General features: G+C 39.0%; 1 protein-coding gene across 1 annotated transcript; it reads left to right on the plus strand.

The window, feature by feature from the left end:
• Positions 1-482: 482 nt before the first annotated feature.
• Positions 483-4,031, plus strand: LOC114257712 (coniferyl alcohol acyltransferase). Its single transcript, XM_028197489.2, has 2 exons — positions 483-974; positions 3,001-4,031. Exons 1-2 carry the CDS (start codon positions 555-557, stop codon positions 3,961-3,963), a joined length of 1,383 nt encoding a protein of 460 aa, XP_028053290.1. The 5' UTR covers positions 483-554; the 3' UTR covers positions 3,964-4,031.
• The last annotated feature ends 19,243 nt before the right edge of the window (positions 4,032-23,274 follow it).

The following is a 23,274-nucleotide window of genomic DNA, read 5'->3' on the forward strand; positions in this document are numbered from 1 at the left end:
GAGCGTGAGATATATATCAAATTTCTCTGTGATAGATGAGAGGGACTTTAGGCATCAAAAAATAATATTGTGAACCTCTTCCATTACTAAAAATGGAAGAGGAACTTTAGACTAATTTCCCCCCCCCCAAAAAAAAGGGCAATATCAAGGACACAAAATATATATGGTACATGCAAATTATAAATAAAAAAAGTGGTTGAATGTCCCATTTTTTTCCTTATTATTATTTTATTTTTATGGTGAACCCATTTGTAAATAGCTTACCATAATTCGTAACTCATAAAATCCCCCAAGCAAAAAAAAAGAAAAAAAAAGAAAAAAAAAAAATCCCTAATTTTCATTACGATAGCGATGTGTATATAATTAATAGTAACCTTATCCTAACATTTATAAAAATATTGACCTTTTTGCCTAACATTTATAAAATTATTTAATTTTCACTCAACTTCTATAAATTTGCCCTTCTCCCCAACAAGAAGTGCGCCATACAATCCATTTCTTCTCTTCTCTCTCTCTCTCTCTCTCTCTAAGAAAGGAAAGAGATAAAAGAAGAAATGGATGCTAAAGGAGAGTTCAAGGTGAAGGTGAGCAAGAAGGAGGTAGTGGCTGCAGTGTTGCCAATGCAAGAGCATTGGTTGCCTCAGTCCAACCTAGACTTGCTCTTGCCTCCTTTGGACGTGGGTGTGTTTTTCTGTTACAACAGGCCCACCACCGGCTCATCTCTCACATTTGGGTCCATGGTCGGTGTTCTCAAGAAGGCCATGGCTCAAGCTTTAGTATCATACTATGCATTTGCAGGGGAGATGGTGGAGAACAGTGTGGGTGAACCTGAGCTTCTTTGCAACAACCGTGGAGTAGACTTCATTGAAGCTTTTGCCGGTGTCAAGCTTCAAGATCTCAACTTATACAATCCTGATGAGACTATTGAAGGTAAGTTGGTGCCTAAGAAGATGCGAGGTGTGCTCTGTGTTCAGGTATTTTGATCTTTCCTTCAACTCCTATATGTTGACCATGAAAATACCATGCTGGTGATATATTCGTTGGCTTTTAGCCACTTTTTTTGGTTCGTTGAAAGAAAGCAGTAATTATTATTATTATTATTATTATTATTGTTTTGATTTAGAATAAAACAAAAATAATTTAAGAAAAATGTCAAATGAGTAGTACCAGAAAGAGAAAATTTATACCTCTTTTAGATCATTTCATTTTAATATCAAAAGCGCATCAGATTATGTTTCTTTAGTAACTTTTATATAACAATTCTACTTGTAAATCGTTTCCTTGAGCATCAATTACATCGTAAATTATTACTTTAAAATATAGAAAAACCATATTTGTGTATTGAATCTAGATTCTTTTCATTTTATAGTCGTAACCAAAATTTTTCATTATATATTCAATACCTGTAAAATAGGAATGGGAATTTATCATTATTTAAATTTAACAAAATTATTATACTTGAGTTAATTTTTTTCACAATTGTTAAATGATATAATAAATATCTTACATTACAACTATGTAATAGAGAGACTTGCAATTGTATATTAAAAATACTGGCCTCCATCATATTTTTGTTACACTTTGTTAATATCATGAAGTGAGAAAAAAAAAAAAAATTTGTAATTTTTCATTTGAGTAAGAATACAGATGAAATGATTGTGTTTTTTATACCATCATATTTAAAAAGTCAAAATTTGTATAACCAATCATCGATCTCTTATTGAAAAAAATTTAATAATTGAATTTATGTTTAAAATAAAATAGAAGTGAAAGACATAAAAACAATAAATCAATATCATTTTTAATAAAACCGTCATAAAAAATATACTTTATTTTCTATTTTATTTTAGATCAATTCCATTTTTAATTTTGTTGACAGCGGTTGACCCTTCCATTTCAAGATTTTCACACACCTTAATTTGCAAAACGACAAAATTTCAAATAAAATAAAATAAAAAAGTTTCTTTAGTAAAGCTTTAGAATTATAATTTGAGAATAGAGTTGTGTTTTGAATTTGAGTTTTAGAATTATGATTTGAGTGTAGAAAATTTATTTAGATATGAGTTTTAAAAAGAGTTTTGAATTGAATGATGTGACATATGATATTTGATTAAAAAATTTACAATTCATAACTAAACACACAATCTAAAATTTTATTCAAAACTCATAAAAATTTAAAAAAAATTTCAAAATAAATTTTTTATTTAAAATATAAAAATAAAAAGTGCAACAAAACAAAAAAAAAAATCGAATACTATTCCGGTTAACTGGCTGAACAACCACTCAGACGTTTGGGAGGGTGACAGAGTAGACCTAAAATTCAGAAATCCTCTGCTTTTCAAAATGAAGAACATGAAAGAGAGAGAAGCCAAACAGAAAAGAGAAATATGTTTTAAAATATGTGGTAAAATCACAATTTCAAAACTCCATCCAAACAATACATGTAAATGGAGGGGCCAAATTAAGTTTTCAAAACTGCACCAAATACAGCCAAAAGTAAGAGAAAATTGAGCAGATACAATATTGTTAAAAAAAAAATATGTACGGTATGTCCCACCTTCGTTTTTGTTTTTTCAAAATTTATAACAAAATTTACCATTAACATACCACTCCCACAATCATTATTTGAGGACGTGAGACAAAGTCTAAAACTTGTTATTAATGTCGTGTTGATACATACGATCAATCATAAATGATAAATTTATATTTAGAGTAATGTTAGGGATCATGAAAAAAATATCATGAAAATGATCATGAAATATTCTTTACCTTTAAATTACACATATAATAAAAAATCACATACTAATTAAAGGATGAAAAATCTTCCTAATACATTTTATGATATTTTTTTTTCATAATTTCTAATATTATTCTTATATTTAATACACTTATAACACTGTATAGTTTTGCCTACGTACTTATACGACAATACAAATCCAAATAGTGCTGTCCAATTTACTTCGAAAAAATTTAATATTTTTCTTTTCTTTTGACTTACAGGCCACGGAACTGGAGTGCGGAGGACTAGTGGTGGCGTGCACGTTTGACCACAGGGTGGCGGACGCTTACTCGGCCAACATGTTTTTGGTCTCGTGGGCTGAGATGGCTCAGGCCAAACCACTCTCTCTGTTGCCATCATTCCGGCGATCGTTGATCGTCCCTCGACGACGTGGGTTTTACAACCCTTCCCTAGATGCTATGTATGTGCCTGTCTCAGCCTTGCCACCTCCAAAAAATCAGCATCCCGACGCCGATTACTTGAGAAGCCGCATCTATTACGTCCAGGCTGACCAACTGAATCGTCTCCAGTCATTGGCCGACGATAGTAGCATTGGACACAAGACTACTAAACTTGAGGCGTTCAGTGCTTTCCTGTGGAAGATCGTTGTTTCTGGAGAAGTTAAAGGCGACAAGATCTGTCGGATGGGCATCGTGGTGGACGGTAGGTTGAGGATGGATGGCGGAGAGACTGACAGGTTGAAATTGATGAATACTTACTTTGGGAACGTTCTGTCCATTCCGTATGGTGAGAAGAGAGCTGCTGAGCTCAGAGAGAGGCCGTTGAGTTGGGTGGCGGACACGGTCCACGAGTGCCTGGAAAGTGCGGTGACAAAGGATCACTTCCTGGACTTAATAGACTGGGTGGAGGCTCACCGTCCGGAGCCCGCTCTGGCCAAGATATACGCCGGGAGTGGGGAGGAGGATGCTGGACCGGCTTTTGTGGTGTCGTCGGGGCAGCGGTTTCCGGGGTCGAAGGTGGACTTTGGGTGGGGGAAGCCAATGTTGGGGTCGTACCATTTCCCATGGGGGGGAGAGGCTGGGTATGTGATGCCAATGCCGAGTCCACTGGGGAATGGTGATTGGGTTGTCTACATGCACCTGTTGAAAGGCCAGATGGAGTTGATAGAGACACATGCGGCTCATGTGTTTAGGCCCTTGACTTTTGATTACCTTCTTGTTTGAAATACATAGAAAAGGAAACCGTATGTAAATGAAACTCTATATATATCATGAAGAGCTTGGTTGTCACACAGGATGTAACTTGCTAAAAGTACTGGAAGTATGGCATATGGCTCTTTATTATGAGTAAGGATCCTTTAGAGTTTTTTTTTCTTAAAGTTTTTTAGAGTGGTGTATTATATGGTTGAGATTTAATGACAAGTCACATCAATTTTTCAACATTAAATCTCAACCACATAATACACTACTTTAGAAAATTTTAGAAAAAAAATACTTTAGAGGATCCTTGGTGCTTTATTATTTGCTCTACTGTTTAATTAATATGACAATATTCTCAAATAATAATTTTCCCTACATTTATCAACTTTTTATATCACCAATACAAAAAATTAAAGTTTTAGAAATCAAAATTTAGGAACAAAATTATTTTTTTAGCACCAAATATTTTTGTTGTGAAAAGTATCGTTATTATATTTTAACAACGAAAATTAGATATTAATAATGAATTATTATCCTTTTGGAACCAAATTTTTTATCTCTAAAAGTAAACCATTTTAAGCCTAAATTATTTTGTTCCTAAAAGTCTATTTATTAGTGGCATTTTCAAAATTTTGCCAGTAAAAGCCTTGTTTTTGACTTTTCGGGACGACCTTTTAATGACTATCCCCGTGACGATGAAAATTGGTCCCTAAATATCTTTTGTAAATTTTTTTTCACTTTTAGAGATGAAAATATTTAGTCTCTAAAACCCTTATATGTTGTAGTGCACTTTCAATGTACTATCTCATGTGTTAATCCATCATTGATTACTATCACAAAAAAAAGTCTTTTGGAGACGAAAACTAATGACGAAAATAAATTTTGTCACCAAAGATTTACCTTTTAGTGAAGAAAAAATAATATTTCATCTCCAAATATACCATTTTTAGAGAGAAAAATAAAATTTTGTCACCAATCTACATAGATAATAAAAAAGAATGTGACAAAATTATTTTTCGCCATTACTTTTGTTTTTTCGTCACCAAAATTTTTTCCCAGTATTAAAAAAATTGGGGGGGAATTGTGCAACCAAGTTAGTGACAAATTTTTTTTTGTCTCCTTTAAAAATATTATTAGAGAGGATAAATATTTTGTTACTAAATATTTCAATACACAAAGCCATGTAGTTTTGTGTTTTGGAGACAAAATCTATTTATCACTGTAACTCGACTTTTCACGCTCCTTTCGGAGGACGACTAGCCATACAGTTCGAACTTTACCTGTGGTTGAGAATCTGATTTCACAAGTGTAACGTGAAATAGATAAACACAAGAAGATCAATGTTTTGAATAAAATGTTAAAAATAGACTATTTTACCAGATTTTCACTACAACATTTTCTTAGTTTAGTGATATTTGAAAGTGTCACAGAACTATTATTCTAATGACATTTTTTGGTCTTGTGGCATTTTGAACAAGTGCCACTTCTATCGGTGCCACGGTAGATACTTGCAAGTGCCACTGCACCATCATGGCTGAAAACTTTCAATGACATTTTAATGTCATGGTAGATATTATTTGTGGCACTATCAAGCGCCATTAAAAAAAGAGTTAGTGACACTTTTAAGTGTCATTACACCATCAAGACTAAAACCTTTCAGTGACACTTTAATGTCATGGTAGGCACTATTCGTGACGCTATCAAGTGCCATTCATGACAAAAATTCGTTGTAGAACAATTTGATCCGCTCTTGCGAAGACTTGAACCGCCAACCTTCCGCACCATAAACCTTATACACCACACTCTTCCCACTACACCTCTATAGCACCACATGATTATATATGCAACATATATTATTTATATAGTACATACATCCATATTAATATAAAAGTATATGTATAAACATAATTATTTTATTGAACATAATTTATGTAAAATAAATTATTTATTACCAAAATAAAAAAAGACCACTTTTGGCGACTAAAAATATTTTTTAGTCGCCAATTCTATACTTTTGACTACTAATTATTTTTTAGTTGCTAAAAAACTTAACTTTTGTCGACCAAAATCGGATTTGGTCGCCGAAGATGCACTTTCAGCTACCAAAATTTTGGTCACCAAAAAATTTTATTCCTGCCTTAGGATTTTAGTTCTCCCGCGCTAAAAATGACCACTTTTGGCGACTAAACTTATTTTTTAGTCGTCAATTGTAGACTTTTGGCTACTAAAATTTTTTTTAGCACCAAAAAGCTTTACTTTTGGCTACTAAAATTTTTTTAGTCGGTAAAACCCATATAATCAGCGACCAAACTTATTTTTAGTCGCCAATTGTAGACTTTTGGCTATTTAATTGTTTTAGTCGCCAAAAAGCTTTACTTTGGGCTACTAAAAATTTTTTAGTCACTAAAACCCATATAATCAGTGACCAAACTTAGTTTTAGTCGCCAATTGTAGACTTTTGGCTGCTAAAATTGTTTAGTCGCCAAAAAGCTTTACTTTTGGCAACTAATGCTATTTTGGTCGCTGAAAGCTATACTTTCACCGACCAAATTTTTTTGGTCAGGAAATTTAGTCGCCGAATATGCTTTTTCCTGTAGTGTATATTGAGTTTAATTCATTTATTTTTAATCATTTACTGCATTTTAAAAATTCAGAAAATATATTGGCATTTTTTGTTTTTTCAAAAATGTCATTATAAGCTTGGAAAGTTTTTGGCTTAGTGGCATTTCTCAAAATTCTATAAAATATTTGTTTATGACACTTTTCACCTAAGTGCCATAAAAAGTAATTTGCACCTACCTAGTGTCCTGACATTTTTTAAAAAATGCCATTACAAATATTCATAAAAAGTTTTTGTAGTGACATTTTTGTTGTAGTGAAGTGACACTTTTTTTAATTGAAATGCCACTAGAGCCTTGTATGTTTGTGGCTCTATGACATTTTTCTAAAAAATGCCACAAAATATTCTTTTTTGTGACATTTTTTAAGAACATGCCACTAGTATGGTGTCACTAAAATATGTTTTTGTTGTAGTGTTATGACACTTGTTCATTGAAATGTCACTAGAGCCTTTTATGTTTGTCGTTTTGTGACATTTTTCAAAAACGTGCCACTAAATATCATTTTTGTGGCATTTTCTAAAAATATGCCACTAGTGTAGTGCCACTAAAGTATGTTTTTGTTGTAGTTTTGTGACACTTGTTCATTAAAATGTCACTAGAGCCTTTTATGTTTGTCGTTTTGTGGCATTTTTCAAAAACGTGCCACTAAATATCATTTTTTGTGGCATTTTCTAAAAATATGCCACTAGTGTTGTGCCACTAAAGTATATTTTTGTTGTAGTGTTTAGAGTCACCACTTAAATATTTTTGGGAAATTTAAGAAACCCAAGACTCATACCAAAGGCCATTAGTCCGTCATCACCATAGTTGTCTTGGCTCGAGAACTTAGGTACGAGAGGGGAAGATCATGAATTGAACACCTCCCTCGCCTGATCAAAGATCGGCCTCTACTAATCATGATGTGAATCTTATTTACAGTATATGTTCTTAGTCCGATTATATTTGCTATATTACTATGTGACTAAGAATTGGAACATTTGATTTCATATGTTATTTGAAATTATTTTGTGAATTTGCCACTAAAAAAAGTGGGCTAAAATGGACATTTAATCAAATTATCCCAAGTTAAGCAACTAGCCTTCACCCATAGACATTCAAACAGTTATGTCATTTAATCAATTAGCCTCATAGTGAACATGCTTTGATATGGAAACACTCATATTCATGCGATATGCTAAAACAAATAAAAGCTCACCTAGTATTTCAAGCCAAAAAAGATGACAGAGTTAGAATAATGCATGATCTTAACTATGCAATATGACTAATGCAATGAATGCGATATGCAATTACTAGGCTTGGCTACTAATATGGCATATGAATCAATTTGATAGCATGCGGTCTAAGCACGTATTCAAAGTGGCATTTACTTAATAATGCAATTTAGAATGATGAATCGAGCCTAATGCATGCAGGACAATGGATGCAAGGCATAAGAGATGTTAAACGAAACATGGTGCCCTAATCTAACCATCATAAGCAATTAAATAAAAGGGAGAAAGACGGGGGGTTGGAAGACATATACGTTATTACAAGTTTGCCCTCACGCAGGAGGGTTTGAATAAAATAACTAGCTAAGCTAATTACTACGAATTAGAAAACAAATGAAATAATCAACTAAGCTAGCTAATTAATCATTTCAACAAATTAGAACTAAATAATGAATTACAAATTAGCTAATTAAACATGAATACAAAGTTTAGAGAAGTATTAAGCTAACTACTCTAACTACTCCACCTCAAAAAACAAGGAATGCTCATGCATGCATGGATTTTCACCTGAAAAAGGTCACTGTTCTACTGTCATATGCCATGTTGCACAGTAGAACACTTGCACTATTTTTTAGCTCAAAATCAACTCTGTTTTGCTAGAAAAGTACACTGTTGGGTTTTGCAAAGGTGGCTGGCGGGCTAGAAGTAGTGGCCTGTTGGCCACAAATGATGGTCTGCCTTCTACAAACTGTAGCTCAACTTTTCGTGCCCCCTTTCAGAAGACGAATGAGCCCTACAGTATCAGATTCCCGTGGTTCTGAATTTGATCTCACAAGTGCAATGTGAAATAGATAAACACCAAAGAGTCCAAATCCGGCAAATCTTTTGAGAAATCAATTTTGAATCAAATTGCCAAAAATGGACTGTTTTGGCAGATACAGAGTCGCCACCTAAATATTTTTGAAAAGTTCAGGAAACCCATGACTCATGCCAAAGGCCACGTGTCCGTCATCACCAAGATTGTCTCGGCTCGGTAACTTAGGTACGAGAGGGGAAGGTCATGAATTAAGCACCCCCATCGCCCGATCAAAGATCGGCCTCTTCTAATTATGATGTGAATCTTATTTACATTATATGCTCTTGTTTCGTTTATTAGGCTAGCATTACTATGTGATGCACACCCAAGTATTAGGAATTTGCAAATGCATGATTTTAACTATGCAATATAACTAATGCAACGCATGCGACATGCAATTACTAGGCTCGGCTACTAATATGGCATATGAATCAATTTGATAGCATGCGGTCTAAGTACGTATTCAAAGAGGCATTTAATTAACAATGCAATTTAGAATGATGAACCGAGCCTAATGCATGCAAGGCAATGGATGCAAGGTATGAGAGATGTTAAACGAAACATGATGCCCTAATCTAACCATCATAACCAGTTAAATAAAAGGGAAAAAGACGTGAGGTTAGAAAACATACACATTATTACAAGTTTGCACTCACGCAGGAGGGTCCGAAGAAACTAATTAGCTAACCTAATTACTACAAATTACAAACCGAATGAAATAATCAACTAAGCTAGCCAATTAATTATTACAACAAATTAGAACTAAATAATGAATTTCAAATTAACTAATTAAACATGAACACAAAGCTTAGAGAAGTATTAAGCTAACTACTCTAATTACTCCGCCTCGGGAAACGAGGAATGCTCATGCATGCACAGATTTCCACCCGAAAAAGGCCACTGTTCTACTACCAGATGCCTCTATTGTACAGTAGAACACTTGCACTGTTTTTCACCTCCAAATCAACTCTGTTTTGCAAGAAAAGTACATTGCTGGGTTTTGCAAAGGTGGCCGGCAGGCTAGAAGTGGTGGCCTGCTGACCACAAATGATGGTCTACCGTCCACAAAAGGTGGACTGCCGGCCACTGATTCCTGGTTTTTCCTGCTGCAATAGAGAACAAACAGAGCAAGCACAGGGTATTCTGAAGGGTTGTTTGCATAACTTATCCATCCTTATCATCAAACAACTCAAAGGAGTAGTAAACTTGATTAACAAACCATCAATTAATGCAATTTCATTGCATGATGGCCCATGAACCAAATTATACAAATTCAATAAATGCAACAAATAAGACTCTCAAATGTCCTCCCTATCATGGATTGATTAAGGGAAGTGGTTGACAATGACTCTTGAACCGTTTTCATCACTAATAAGTATGAAATGACTCAAGACTCAAGTGTTCAATTAATGTCCGATTGAACCTAAACCAAGTTATTACCTTGCATCGTTTTAGTTCAAGTTTTATTATTCTATTTTAATTACCTTTCCATTCTTTAATTCATTAAGTCCAAAGGTGAGCTTTAAGTCCTCTAATGGAAAGAAGCATCAAACCAAGAGTTGTTTTAGGCATGAGAGAAGTGTCATGCCGTTGGTAATGAAACCCCAAAGGGATTAAACTGTTAAGCATAAGACCTTAATCTCATGCTTTAAATAAGCAACTAGTTTGAGCCAACTTTCAAAGCAAAGGAAAAGCCAAGAATGAAGGGAGGATGTAAAAGTGATTAGGGGTGAAAACAAGTAAGAAAAGCAAGAAATAAATGCTATCAACTCAAATAGGTTGGTGGCTAAGGCCTAAAACACCAAACCTATAAGGACAATTACACCACAAGCATGCAATACAAGGCTCAAATGCAATGAACCACTACAAATAGTCCTAAAACATGCTGGAATTAAGCTAACAATAGCTAGAACAATAAAGTTAAAACATGGAGCATGTTAAACTAGTAAGCAAGACATAAGGAAGGGAGGCTAACCCCTCCAATTCTAGACTTCAAAACATGTTTTTACTTACTGAAATAACTCAAAAATTTAGTATTTAAAAGCTAAAAAAAAAGATATGGTAAAGGTGGAAAACACAAGGGTAAAGGCTAGAGAAGCAAGGTGGAAGGAAAGGTAAACCACCCCTCCACCCTTTAAAGCCTTAAACCACAAGTTTCAGTCCAAAATTACAGAGTTTATACATCCCAAAAATAGTAGAAAAACAGTATGAAACAAAGAAAATAAAGCAATGAAACAAGCTAAGCCTTAAACCTCTTGAAGAGAAGAACACTTTTCAACAACAATTCAACACACACACACCCGTAAGAGCTCAAAGTTGGCTCAAAAGTACCTCAGCTCAAAGTTGGCAAGGTTTGGTTAAGAGTGTATAGGCAAAAGCTCAAGAAATTTCAAGAAAGAGAGAGAAAATTAATTTTTGCTCTAATTTTTCTAACCCTCAAAAATGAAAGAGGAAGTCCTCTATTTATAAAAAAATAGGCCACTCCCTCAGAAACATCCATCCATACACGTGGGAGTAGATGTAAGCATCTGTGCAAATAGTTGGCACAACTGGCAGAAAATATTTGCAAAACACACTTGTGGCCGGCAAGGCACAAGGGTGGACAGCAGCTCACAAAAATGGGCTTGCAGGTTCCAGGTTTTTCAGGTTTGAAAGACTGGGGTTTTGGTGCAAAAACAAGGCTGAAGGTTTGCAGGGTTTTGAGGCTTAGACCTGTTGCATTCCGCTGAGGACTTTTGAGCACGTGACAAGCATATACATTCATCATTGGGTGTGCAAGTGATAATGCCCAAGTCGTAAGGGCGGTAAAAAATGCGATGTCTACAGTTGCCCTACTTTAGCAGAACTCGAAGTCATGAAATGACATGAGTGAATGTCAAAGCCTGAAGATGACCCATTTTGATGGGGCTGTAAGACTTGGGAAAAACAAACACGACAAAAAGTAAATGGTTGCGCTCGCAAGTTGTCTACATATCCCTTTGCAAGGAATCCAACTAGTGTAGTTCTGGGGCAAGAAGCAAATCACATGCAGGAAAAATAACTTATGATCATGCAATGAAACAAAGCAATGCAACATAAATTAAAGCAAAATGAATCAAGTTGTGTCTCACAAAGAAAGACACGAATAAATCAACATGTCTCATGCCATCGAGACAACAAAAGCACAAATCAAATTACGTCCCACGTAGAAAGGATGTAAGAAAATGTGAGCCAAGCGATGTTTCACATAGGGAGAACAAAAAAGGTTCCAAACCCAAATTGTGCCTCGCACAGAGAGGGTGAAAAGATGGTATTCCAGGTGCACCAGAAGTTTTTTTTTTTAAAATCGAGGAAAACAATCCTAACGCATCTCACGCGAGAGGAGGAAAGGTGGTGTGAACATCGGGCACACTCAGTGTTTTTTAACCAAGGAAAATAACCTAACACGTCGCACGCGATAGGAGGATATGTGGTGTGAACAAATAGGCGCACTTGTTATTTTTAATTGATTTAAACAATCCTAATGTGTCACACATGAAAGGAGGAGGAGTGGTGTGAACAAACAGACGCACCTGCTATTTTTAACCGATTTAACAATCCTAACGCATCGTACGCGAGAGGAGGAGGAGTGGTGTGAACAAATAGGCGCATCTGCTATTTTTAACCGATTTAAACAATCCTAACGCTTGCACACGAGAGGAGGAGGAGTGGTGTGAACAAACCGGTGCACTTGCTATTTTTAACTGATTTAAACAATCCTAACACGTCGCACGCGAAAGGAGGAGGGGTGGTGTGAACAACAGGCGCACCTTTTGTTTTTAACCGATTTAAACAATCCTAACGCGTCGCACGCGAAAAGAGGAGGGGTGGTGTGAACAAACAGGCGCATCTGCTGTTTTTAACTGATTTAAGTAATCCTAACACGTTGCACGCGAGAGGAGGAGGGGTTGGTGTGAACATTGGATGTACTCGACGTTTTTAAGCGATTTAAACAATCCTAACACATTGCATGCGAGAGGAGGAAATGTGGTGTGAACAAATAGGCGCACCTGTTGTTTTTAACAGATTTGATCAATCCTAACGTGTTGCACGCAAGAGGAGGAAAAGTGGTGTGAACAAACAGGCGCACCTGCTATTTTTAACCGATTTGAACAAGTCAACAAAGGAACAATCAAAATGAAACCCACGGGAAGGCCTCGGCCTCAGAAAACAAAACCCACGGCGATAATAAAACAAGGTATGAAGCAAACAAGTGCGAAAGATGCACAAAGTGAACAAGACGACAACTCAACATAATGATAATGCACGTTCTATGTAAGATAGACAACGGATGTGCGATGTTAATTAAAAGCATATTCCACGCAAGCATACTCAATGCATGAATCATGAACAATGCAGAGCATGTGTGCAACACAAGTATATGTGAAAACGCATATTCGATGCGACAGAAGAGAACAAATACGTTATTTGACAGAACGAGCAAAAGTAATGTTTAGCAACAACCTTTGACTTACCTCTCAGAGATGTTTCGACATGCTAAAAAAGGATACACCGCATTTATCTTGGTAAATGGGGCACATTCACGCACTTGAATGCAGCCATCTAAATCCAAAACAAGAACCTTCCATACACTTATCAGGGAACAGAAGCACAAAATAGCATCAGGACACAACTGAGGACCACCGGCCACCAGGGGAGACAGCTGGCCACCTGTCGGCCACCATTTATGCTTACCGTTCACAAATGTGGCCTGCCGACCACCCATGCATAGATTGGGGCAATTTTGCCTTTTTAGCCTCAGGTCTTTAAATACACAACTCCAAACTTCATTTCCTCACAAACCCTTGTCCGAAAATCCTCCCTCTCTTTCTCTAGGTGCTACCTCTCTCTAGATTTGCGCTTTATACGCATTTTCCAACACCCCACACAAAATTTTTTCATAAGATCCTCTTGATTCTCTATGTTTGGAACCAAACAGAATTTGATTTCATCACTTTCTTGCATTTTCACCTCTTTAGGCTTGTTCCCCTTGAGTTTCTCTTGGGTTTCATGAAATTTCTTGGGTTTTGACTTTTTCTCCCATTTTCTCTCTCCTAGGGTTGACTTTTTCCAAGTTTTCCCTCTTTTCTCCATTTTTCTTCATTTTTCACCTATTTTTCACTTACTTTCCCAGATGGTAGACGATATTCCACATGACAGGGTTCCTCATGAGGTTCCACCTCTACCATCACCTATTGCTGAGGTTGAGGGATTAGCGACGGAGAGTATTGCAGCTGACCTGGAGACAGAGTTCGCTCCGAGACTCGAGCCCGAGCCATTACCACTAGGGATTCGACCCTTTGATCAGAGGTGTATCATTCCCGCACACATATATTATCGCCCGAAGGCATTAGGCACTTCAGCGACTTTACACGTGGTGTGCCAGAGGAACTTTTGTTGAGGGAGGCAGACTCCTACCTTTCTTACGGCACGACAAAGGTAAAAACACTATTTTCATGTATTTCTGCCTTCTCTTGAATTGCATTTCTTGCGTTGCCTTTATTCTGAGCGCTTATTTATTACTGTCCTTCATTTGATTCACTCTTTTTTGTCATAGTGAGACTTTCATGCCTACAGGAGGTATGAAGCGGCGACGGCAAGGGACTGGTACTATGAGCTCCCTGCGGGGGTCCGTAATATTATCAACGAGGCTGGCTTCAGCCTTTTCTGCTCTGAAATTTCATGCCTTATAGCGAACCGGCCTCTCCTCGGAGCATTGGTGGAGACGTGGTGGGACACCACCGATTCTTCCTATTTCTCTTCCGTTGGAGAGATGACGATGACTCCTTACGACTTCTCTATGCTGATAAGCTTAGGAGTAGGGGGTGATCTGATCCTCTTTGACACGGATATGGGTGAGTAGGAGGCAGCTTGGATCTTCTTACTTGGAGCGCGCCCACCTGTATCATGACCATCCATGGTGGGGTATAGCTGGTTTTCTGAGCATTTCCACAGGAGCGAGCCTGTGACCTTAGAGGAGATAGAGCAGTACGCCCGGGGCTTCCTTGGTACCATCTTGTTTGCGAACAGGTGGAACACTGTAGGATTGTATTTATTGACTACCTTAGTGACCTTGCCTCGGGTCTGATTTTATGACTGAGGCAGAGCTGGCCTCGCCACACTTTACGCCTGCATGAGCTCCACTTCTTGCATGAAGGGAGAGCGGGTCGGAGGCTACCGGAGAGCTTGGGAGGTATGCACTCCACTTTCTACTTTGCACTTATGCTTTCTACTTTACATTTTTTTGCTTTATATCTGTTCAACACATATGCTTTCTACTTTGCACTTTCTATATCTGTTCATGCTCTGTGCTTTTTACTTTGCACTTTCTATATTTGTTCATACTCTGTGCTTTCTGCTTTGCACTTTCTATATCTGTTGCACTTTCTATATCTGTTGACACTGTACACTCTATGTATCTGTTGCACTTTCTATATCTGTTGACACTATTGATAACACTGTTGCCCTTTCTTTACAGTTATGGGTTTACACATATTTTTTGACCCTTGCTCTAGAGCCTATGGAGGAGATCCCCCCGTAGTACCATATTCGCAATGATACGACGGCTGGTGTCGTCTCCGGAGCTGTGACGATACGACCTTCTCTTTCTTCTGCCACTATTTCGATACAGTGGTCGCCGACGAGTTAACTTGAAAGTCACAGTCATTTTTACTTTAATACGACTCTAATTCATACTTTGGCAATTGACGACCACTAACAATCTGTACATTCTCTGTTTGCAGATCACATGGCTGCCCTGGGCGACGATGCTGGCCGGGGTGAGGGACCAGTATGCGGGAGCTTGGGGCACATCTCGCTTCTAAATTTTGCTGGGGGGCTCAGTCTGCCGGGCTTGGTTTCTAAGCGAGCGGTTCGTACGCTAGATGGTATGCTCGCTTGATCCAGTCATTCCCATGCCACCTCTAGCGTCTATGCGGACAACAGATAGCCTCTCAATTGAGGCTATTATTCAGTTCATAGTGGGCCTGGATATGGACTTCTTCAGAGCAGAGGGTGATTATGCGACATTCATCCAAACTTATCTCATGCCTCCTTTGACGGGTGTTCGTGCAGGCGAGGGCGCAGGAGTTCCTGTGGCGGATGGGGCAACTCGGGCAACTAGGGCCCATACTAGAGGGGCCCCTCCTGTTGGGCAGATGACCAGTTGGCCGGAGATTCATACTGCGCTCACATGTTGGCGGCCGATTGGGACTGCCTACCAAATCCCCGATCGAGCCAGCAGAGGCATGGCACGAGTATGTTAGGGCTTGAGGTGCACCTCAGGTATAGACCACACTTTGCAATTTTCACCCTGCATTTTCCATTTTAGATATGTCTATTCCAGATATTAATCAGTCAAATGCACTTGTAGGCACCTACTACGGAGAATGCAGAGAGCCTCCTCAAGCTAGTTGCCTCTTTGATCGACATGGTGCAAAGGAGAGAGACGTTGCTTGGTTTCCATGGTATTCAAGTATTTTCCATCATTTCAGCATGCATTTCATTACTAATTCTGTTATGCACCACACTATCATATTTCCACTAACACATTGCCATTTCCACTGCAGTATTCATACCATCTCACATGCTGATCCACTACATTGGAACACTGTACTCATACTGTATCTGTTTTTTGCATGACACTCATTCTGATATGCTATAACTTGTAGCTATACACACTGTATCTGATATGACAACACCTGTGTTTTTTAGATCCCAGCCGTACTGAGTGCACCAATAGCAGTAGTAGCATCAGCACCAGTAGCACCTCCTCCAGTAATAGGAGGGTGAGAGAGACAGATCCCAACACGCAGCAGAAACGAGCATCGCGGTTGAGGCAGGGATAGGGGTACCCGAGGCTAGAGCAGTCCTTTGGAGCCCATTCTGAGTGGTGATGATGATGACAAGGACAACGCTTCCGAGGAGATAGTGAGTCATCATTCTGAGTCTGAGAACGGGGACGATGATGCCGGTTCAGGATCGGGGAGCAAAGATGACGCCGAGGCTGGCTCCGAGGTAGGGAGCGGAGGCTCAGAGTTTGGTTCTGACAATGGCACCAACAGAGACAGTGCCTCTGAGTCCCCTCCGAGGAAGAGGACAAAGAGGACCTCTCGAGCTTGAGATGATTGGCGTTGCTTTTTGGACTTTTTGCTTAGTTTCTTTTAGTTTTGGTAGTTTAGCACATGTATAGCTTCAGATAGGTTTTACTTTTGCTTTTGAAACTTGTACTTCTTTTGTAAAATCCATGATCGGAATAAAACCCTCACAGTTTTTATGAAAAGAATTTTGGTTCAACAACACGAGCACTGCACCACTAGTAACATACTTGCATGAAAAAGAACATGAAGTTGAATTTGAAACCGAACATGCTTGCATTGGAATAATGTACTTAATCAGATAATGAGTCGACCAACAACAAAAACACAACGTGCAACTTGATAAATAAAGCAAACAACTCAAACACAGACAAAAAATAGCTATACACAATTGCAAAAACCAAAAGATTCAAATAAGACCAAACAACACAAAGATCAAGAGAAAAAAATCAGGCTGCCAACACTGGCCAGCACACAAGTGGATGGCAGGCCAGAAGAGGGAGTTATCGGCCACAAAAGAGAGGTTGCCTGCCACAAATGTGGAGAACCACCAGAAAGCTAACAACTAACCTCCACTACAGCCTTATCTTCTATAAAAGGTCTTTCTTCGTGATTTCTTCTCCAGAACTTCATTTCAGCTGCTGTTTCTTCCACAAATGGAGTTATTTCTTGCCAAGAAACTCACGGACTGAATAGCTACCTTAGACGGCATGGAAAAGGTAAATTTCTGGGGTTTCGGCATAAACACACTTTTTCCATTGAGCCGTGCTCCACTTTGTTTTCCATTTCTCCATGCCACGGTCCGATGCTGGGACCCAATTATGCATGTCTTTCGCTTCGGAGCACAAGAAATATGCCCAACTCTTGAAGAATTTCGAGCACTAATGAAATCCTGGCACGATGGGGAAATCATACTTCAGCCTTGTTTTGGCCATGTCTTAGCCTTGGGACGAATGTGTGGGCTTATTTTGCATGAAGCTCGATCCTTGGCCCACGATGGAGAGCTAGATATACCCAGCTTAATTCATTAATTTTTTGATGTTGGTGACTGAGTCAGCCTCCTCTAGTGAGGCTTTCGGCAATATGCCCTCTGCTTGTGTATTTGCACACTATCTTCTTGTCCCTAGTTTCGGCGGAGCCAATATCAAGTTGATTGAGGTAGCCTAACGCCTAAAAGAAGGTAAGAGTTGCATCAGTTTGGCCTTAGCTAAGACCTTGATGGGTTTGGACGCTTTTCACCGGCAAGAGACCACTAGGTTTGCGAGGAGTCCACTACTGCTCCAGGTATTGTTTCCCACCCTATCTTATATATATTTCTTACATCACTCGACATTCACACTCTATTTTCTCTCAAAGCCCTTTCCTTGCTTTTCTTTCAATATACATCTTTTTATTCTTTAATCTCTCTTATTTTTCTTCCCTTTCCAGGTTTGGCTGATGGACAAGCTAAAGGTGGTGAACCCTTGCCCAGTTTACTCAGTTCAAGTGTATTTTTTTCACCAATGCCTAGTGGACTTCCCCATTGAGGGGTGGTGGTGCAACTGGATGTGCCACATGTTTGCAGTTGACGTAGCTTGGCATTGCCCCTCGCTTTACTTAGCCGAGATAAGCTATAACATGACCCGACAGCTAGGTGCTCAGTTGATTGGCCTTACACACTGTGTGTTCTATTTCCCCTTCCAGTTAGAAGCCAATTTAGGCATGATCAGACATGTTTAAATGAGGGGGTGGAATACTCAGCTCCATTCCCAATATGTGCTTCGAATTTGACTTGGTACCTCACTGTCTGGAGGACGAGAGAGCTTTTGGCCCCTGCTCCTAATTTCAGCTATGCCCTTGCCGGCTTGGCTTGGCTTGGCTTGGATTGAGGACGAGGCACAAGCTGGACCAACTTTAGCTGCATGGACTTCTGCCAGTACGAGTGGAGGGCGCAGGAACACCTGACTCATGTGCCCCTAGTTTTATTGCTTTGATCTTTCTTTTCAAGTTTTATGATGTAAAAGCAACTTCAATTTGTAGCAAAGAGTTGGAGAATGTACTTGATGTTGAAATCAATGGGATTAAAGTTGTGAGCACTAAAAATTTTCCTTTCGGTCCCAAAATGGAATAAGTTGCAAAAAGTAAAATTTTGAGAAAAATCAACTTTTATTAGAACTTTTCAAAACTATTTTCAAAAACGATCACCATCTGACATTCACAGAATCGATCATCAAGATGTACAGTCCCGAATCAAAAGAAATCATAACTGCCCCTACTTGCATACCACCACTGCTATACATTGTACAACGAGTCTTCTTCCCAAAACGAAGATCACAACCAAACTACGAAGATCACAACCAAGCTTATAACTAACAAACAAAGATGTCCAAATCAAACAAATGGATAGGATAGTTGAGTTGGAGATGATTACAGCTGAACTTTAGGATGAAGTTGCCTACGTATCCGAAAGATGGAAATCAAGCCTTACATGGTTCGGCTCAGGTTCACTCGGGTTTTAACTATCTCCTTTTACGCTCTAACTTCTGCCAAAGTCGCCCTTTAGGGTTTTCAACCTTGTGAGCTCAGTTTTTCTTTATTTCTAATTTTTCATACTCTAACTTTTGCCTAGGTCACCCTTTCGGGTTTTTGGCCTAGCGAGCCTCTCAGGGATAATATTTCTTCAACTTGTCCATGTTGATCAGCTGTGAGAACTCCAGGCCATCCAAATCCATAAGAATAACCACCCCTCCTAACCAGATTGACTTGATGATGTAAGGACCAGTCCAATTAGGTTTGAACTTGCCCCTAGGGTCATGAATGGGAGCCCGATTGTCTTTCAGCACCATGTCCCCTTTTTGAAGATTTCTGAACTTAACTTTCTTGTTAAAGGCCCTAGCAATTCGGTGTTGGTAGCCCTGGACATGATACAATGCTCTTAGTCTTCTCTCATCAAACAACATTAACTCCTTAAACTTGCTCTGCTGCTAGTCCACTTCTGCTATTTGACACTCGGCTATGACTCGTAGTGAGGGTACTTCAATTTCGATTAGCAAAACAGCCTTCATCCCATAGACGAGAGAATAGGGGGTTGCGCCTGTAGATGTTTGGATTGAAGTTCTGTAGGCCCAAAGTGCAAATGGCAGTTTATCTGGCCAGTCCCTGTAAGTTTCCACCATCTTCTGCAGAATTCTCTTGATATTTTTGTTCATGGCCTCGACGGCTCCATTGGTTTGTGTCTTGTAGGTTGATGACTTATAGAAAGCCACGTTATATCTCTCAGGCAAGTCTATCACCTCTTTCTTGAAGTGCGACCCATTATTAGAGATAATCTCATTCGGAATCCTATACTGGTAGATGATGTTGTTTTTGATGAACTTAGCCACATCTGACACTTTTAATATAGAGTAAGACTGGGCCTCCACCCATTTTGTGAAGTAGTTGATTACTACTAGGATAAATTCATGTTCGTTTGACCCCTTTGGCGTAACTACGCCAATAACGTCTATTCCCCCAAACAGAGAACAACCATGTTGAAGTCATGTTGTAGAGCTTCGATGGCGGAATGTTCATGCGATTGGCATGAATCTGACATTTATGGTAGCACCAAACAAAACCAAAACAATCCTCTTCCATGGTTGACCAGTAGTAGCCTTGTCTAAGGATTTTTTGGGCAAGCATCACACCATTCATGTGGGCTAAGGCGCTTTGATTTTTCTTCCTCTACACATAGTTTATGCATTCCCAAATGGCCTCTTTTGTACAACTTGCCCCCGCATATGATAAATTGAACGGCCAGACGCCGTATTCTCCTTTTGTCCTTGGCGTTTGCTCCTAGTGGATACACTTCATTTTTCAGGAAATTCCAGATATCGTAGTACCAGGGGTTCTTGTCTGAAGCCTCATTTATCACAACAATGGTTTCATAGGCCGGCGTGTAGTTCTGTTCAATAATGATTGGACGCATCCTGACTCCCAATGGAATGTCTACCATATAGTATAGAGTTGCTAGTGCATTAGCGAATTGGTTGTTCTCCCTTAGCAGATAGGTAAATGTTAACTTTTCAAACCTTGAAATTAGCATATCCAAGACCTGATGGTAAACCTTCATTTTCTCTTCTTTAACTTGCCAATCTCTGTTGGCTTAAGACACAACCAAGTTCGAATCCCCGATGACGTCCAACCTTTTTGCCCCTAGTTCCAGGGCAGCTTCTAAACCAGCAATACACGCCTCATATTCTGCTTCGTTGTTGGATACTTTGAATTGGAGTTTGAAGGCTAAGGGTATATAGGAGTTATCAGGTGCTATTAGTAACACACCGATCCCATAACCGTATTAATTGGCTGCTTTGTCAAAGTACATCGTCCACGTTTTCTCTTCTATTTGAAAAATATCTTCATCTGGGAAAGAGTACTCCACTATTTCATCCTCCTCTACTGGTTGATCTGCTAAGAATTCTGTTACAGCTCTCTTTTTAATCGACTTGTGTATAACATATGTAAGATCAAATTTGAAGAGAAGAAGCAACCAATGGGCTAGCCTACTCGTAAAGGCTGGTTTCTCAAAGAGATATTTGATAGGATCTAATCTTGAAACTAGGATTACAAAGTGAGCTAACAGGTAGTGCCCCAACTTTCGGGTAGCCCATACCAAGGCTAGACAAGATTTCTTAAGGAGAGTGTAACGGGTCTCATAATCCAGTATTTTCTTGCTCAAGTAGTAAATGGCTTTCTCCACCTTGGCCTCGGACGCTTGAGGTAACATACACCCCATGGTTGAGTTTGTCACTGACAGGTACAAAATCAGCGATTTTCCTAGTTCTGGCGGTAATAACACAGGTGGATTCTGCAGGTACTGCTTGACTTTTTCAAAAGCGAACTGACAGCGATCGTCCCATTGGAACTTCTTTCCTTTTTTTCAGGAGACCAAATAGTGGTTCACAAGTTAAGGTTAGTTTTGAAATAAACCATCTTATGAATTGCACTTTACCTAGAAAGCCGTGCACCTCCTTTTCAGTCCTTGGTGGTGGCATTTCTAAGATGGCCTTGATTTTGGAAGAATCTACCTCAATTCCTCTCAGTGTGATTAGGAATCCTATCATTTTTCCCGTTGTTACACTGAAGGTGCATTTTTGCTGGTTCAACCTCAATCTATACTCTCTGATCCGCTGAAAGAATTTCTCCAAGGCAGTGTAGTAGCACTCTCGATCTTTGGACTTGACAATCATATCATCTACGTACACCTCAACCTCTTTTGTGGATCATGTCATGCAAAATGGTAGTTGCTGCACTTTGATAAATGGCCCTAGCATTCTTTAACCCAAACTGCATGACTCAGTAGCAATAGGTGCCCCATAGAGTAGTGAAAATGGTCTTCTCCCTATACTCGGGTGCCATCAGAATCTGGTTATACCTAGAAAACCCATCCATGAATGAGAGCAATGCATGGCCTACGGTGAAGTCTACTAACTCATCAATATGCGGTAGTGGAAAATCATCCTTAGGGCTAGCCTTATTCAGATCCCTGAAGTCGACACAGACTCTGATTTTGCCATCCTTCTTTGGGACTGGAACAATATTGGCCAACCACATCGGATACTCAAATACAAGCAAGAACCCTGCCTTAATCTGTTTGGTAACTTCTTCCTTGATCTTTAAAGCCCAATCTGGGCAAACTCTGCGCAACTTTTGCTTAACTGGCCGAGCCTCAAGGTTAAGAGGGATACAGTACTGTATAATCTCAAGATTGATTCCAGGCATGTCTTCGTAGGACCACGCAAACATCTTTGAAATTTTTTAATAAAGCGATTAAACACTCGCGTTCCTCTGAAGACAACGTGGACTCGATTTGGACCAAATGCGGATCCTTCTCAGTATCCACATTAATAGCAATGACTTCATCTGTACAGGGCTAACACGCCTCTCCTCCTCAAAATCAACCAAGTTTTTCAAAACTCAAGGAATTTCTTCCTCTTCGTTTAAGTCAAAATTTTGGAAATCAAGATTAGTACAACAAACCAAAGGTACAAAGTAATAAGCAAAGTCCACCTCATTCGCATTCAAAAGATTTGGCTCATTAGTTATAGTAGACTCAAAAGAAAAAGAAAAAAAAGGACTGGGATAGGACTTTGGCATCGGAGTTACCAGTCACGGAGATGCCAAACTCTGAAGAACTCGAATTTGATTCCAACTCCACAAACTCAGTGGAATCAGACTCAGACTCACTACCCGATTCAGAACTGTCGACGGTGCCCTTCTCAAACTTCCAGATTAGGCGCGAAGCCTCGGATACATCCATGATAAGACTAATAAAATCCTTTGTTGGTTTATCCCCGATCATTAAGATAGCAAAACTATCCCCCAAGTTGGCGGACTCAGCTCCAACAGTAGAACTTACAGTAAGTTAGCCAGTGCCTTTCCCAGTAACTCCTCATTTTCAATAACCTGGCTCGTGTAGACACCCCATTTTTGATCGCCCTTACGACTTTGGCACCATCACTTCTACACCCAATGATGAATGTATATGCTTGTCAGGTGCTCGAAAGTTCTCAGCGAAATCC

This window comes from Camellia sinensis, chromosome 1 (assembly GCF_055761805.1).
Source record: "Camellia sinensis isolate YWXY chromosome 1, ASM5576180v1, whole genome shotgun sequence".
Classification (NCBI taxonomy): Eukaryota; Viridiplantae; Streptophyta; class Magnoliopsida; order Ericales; family Theaceae; genus Camellia; species Camellia sinensis.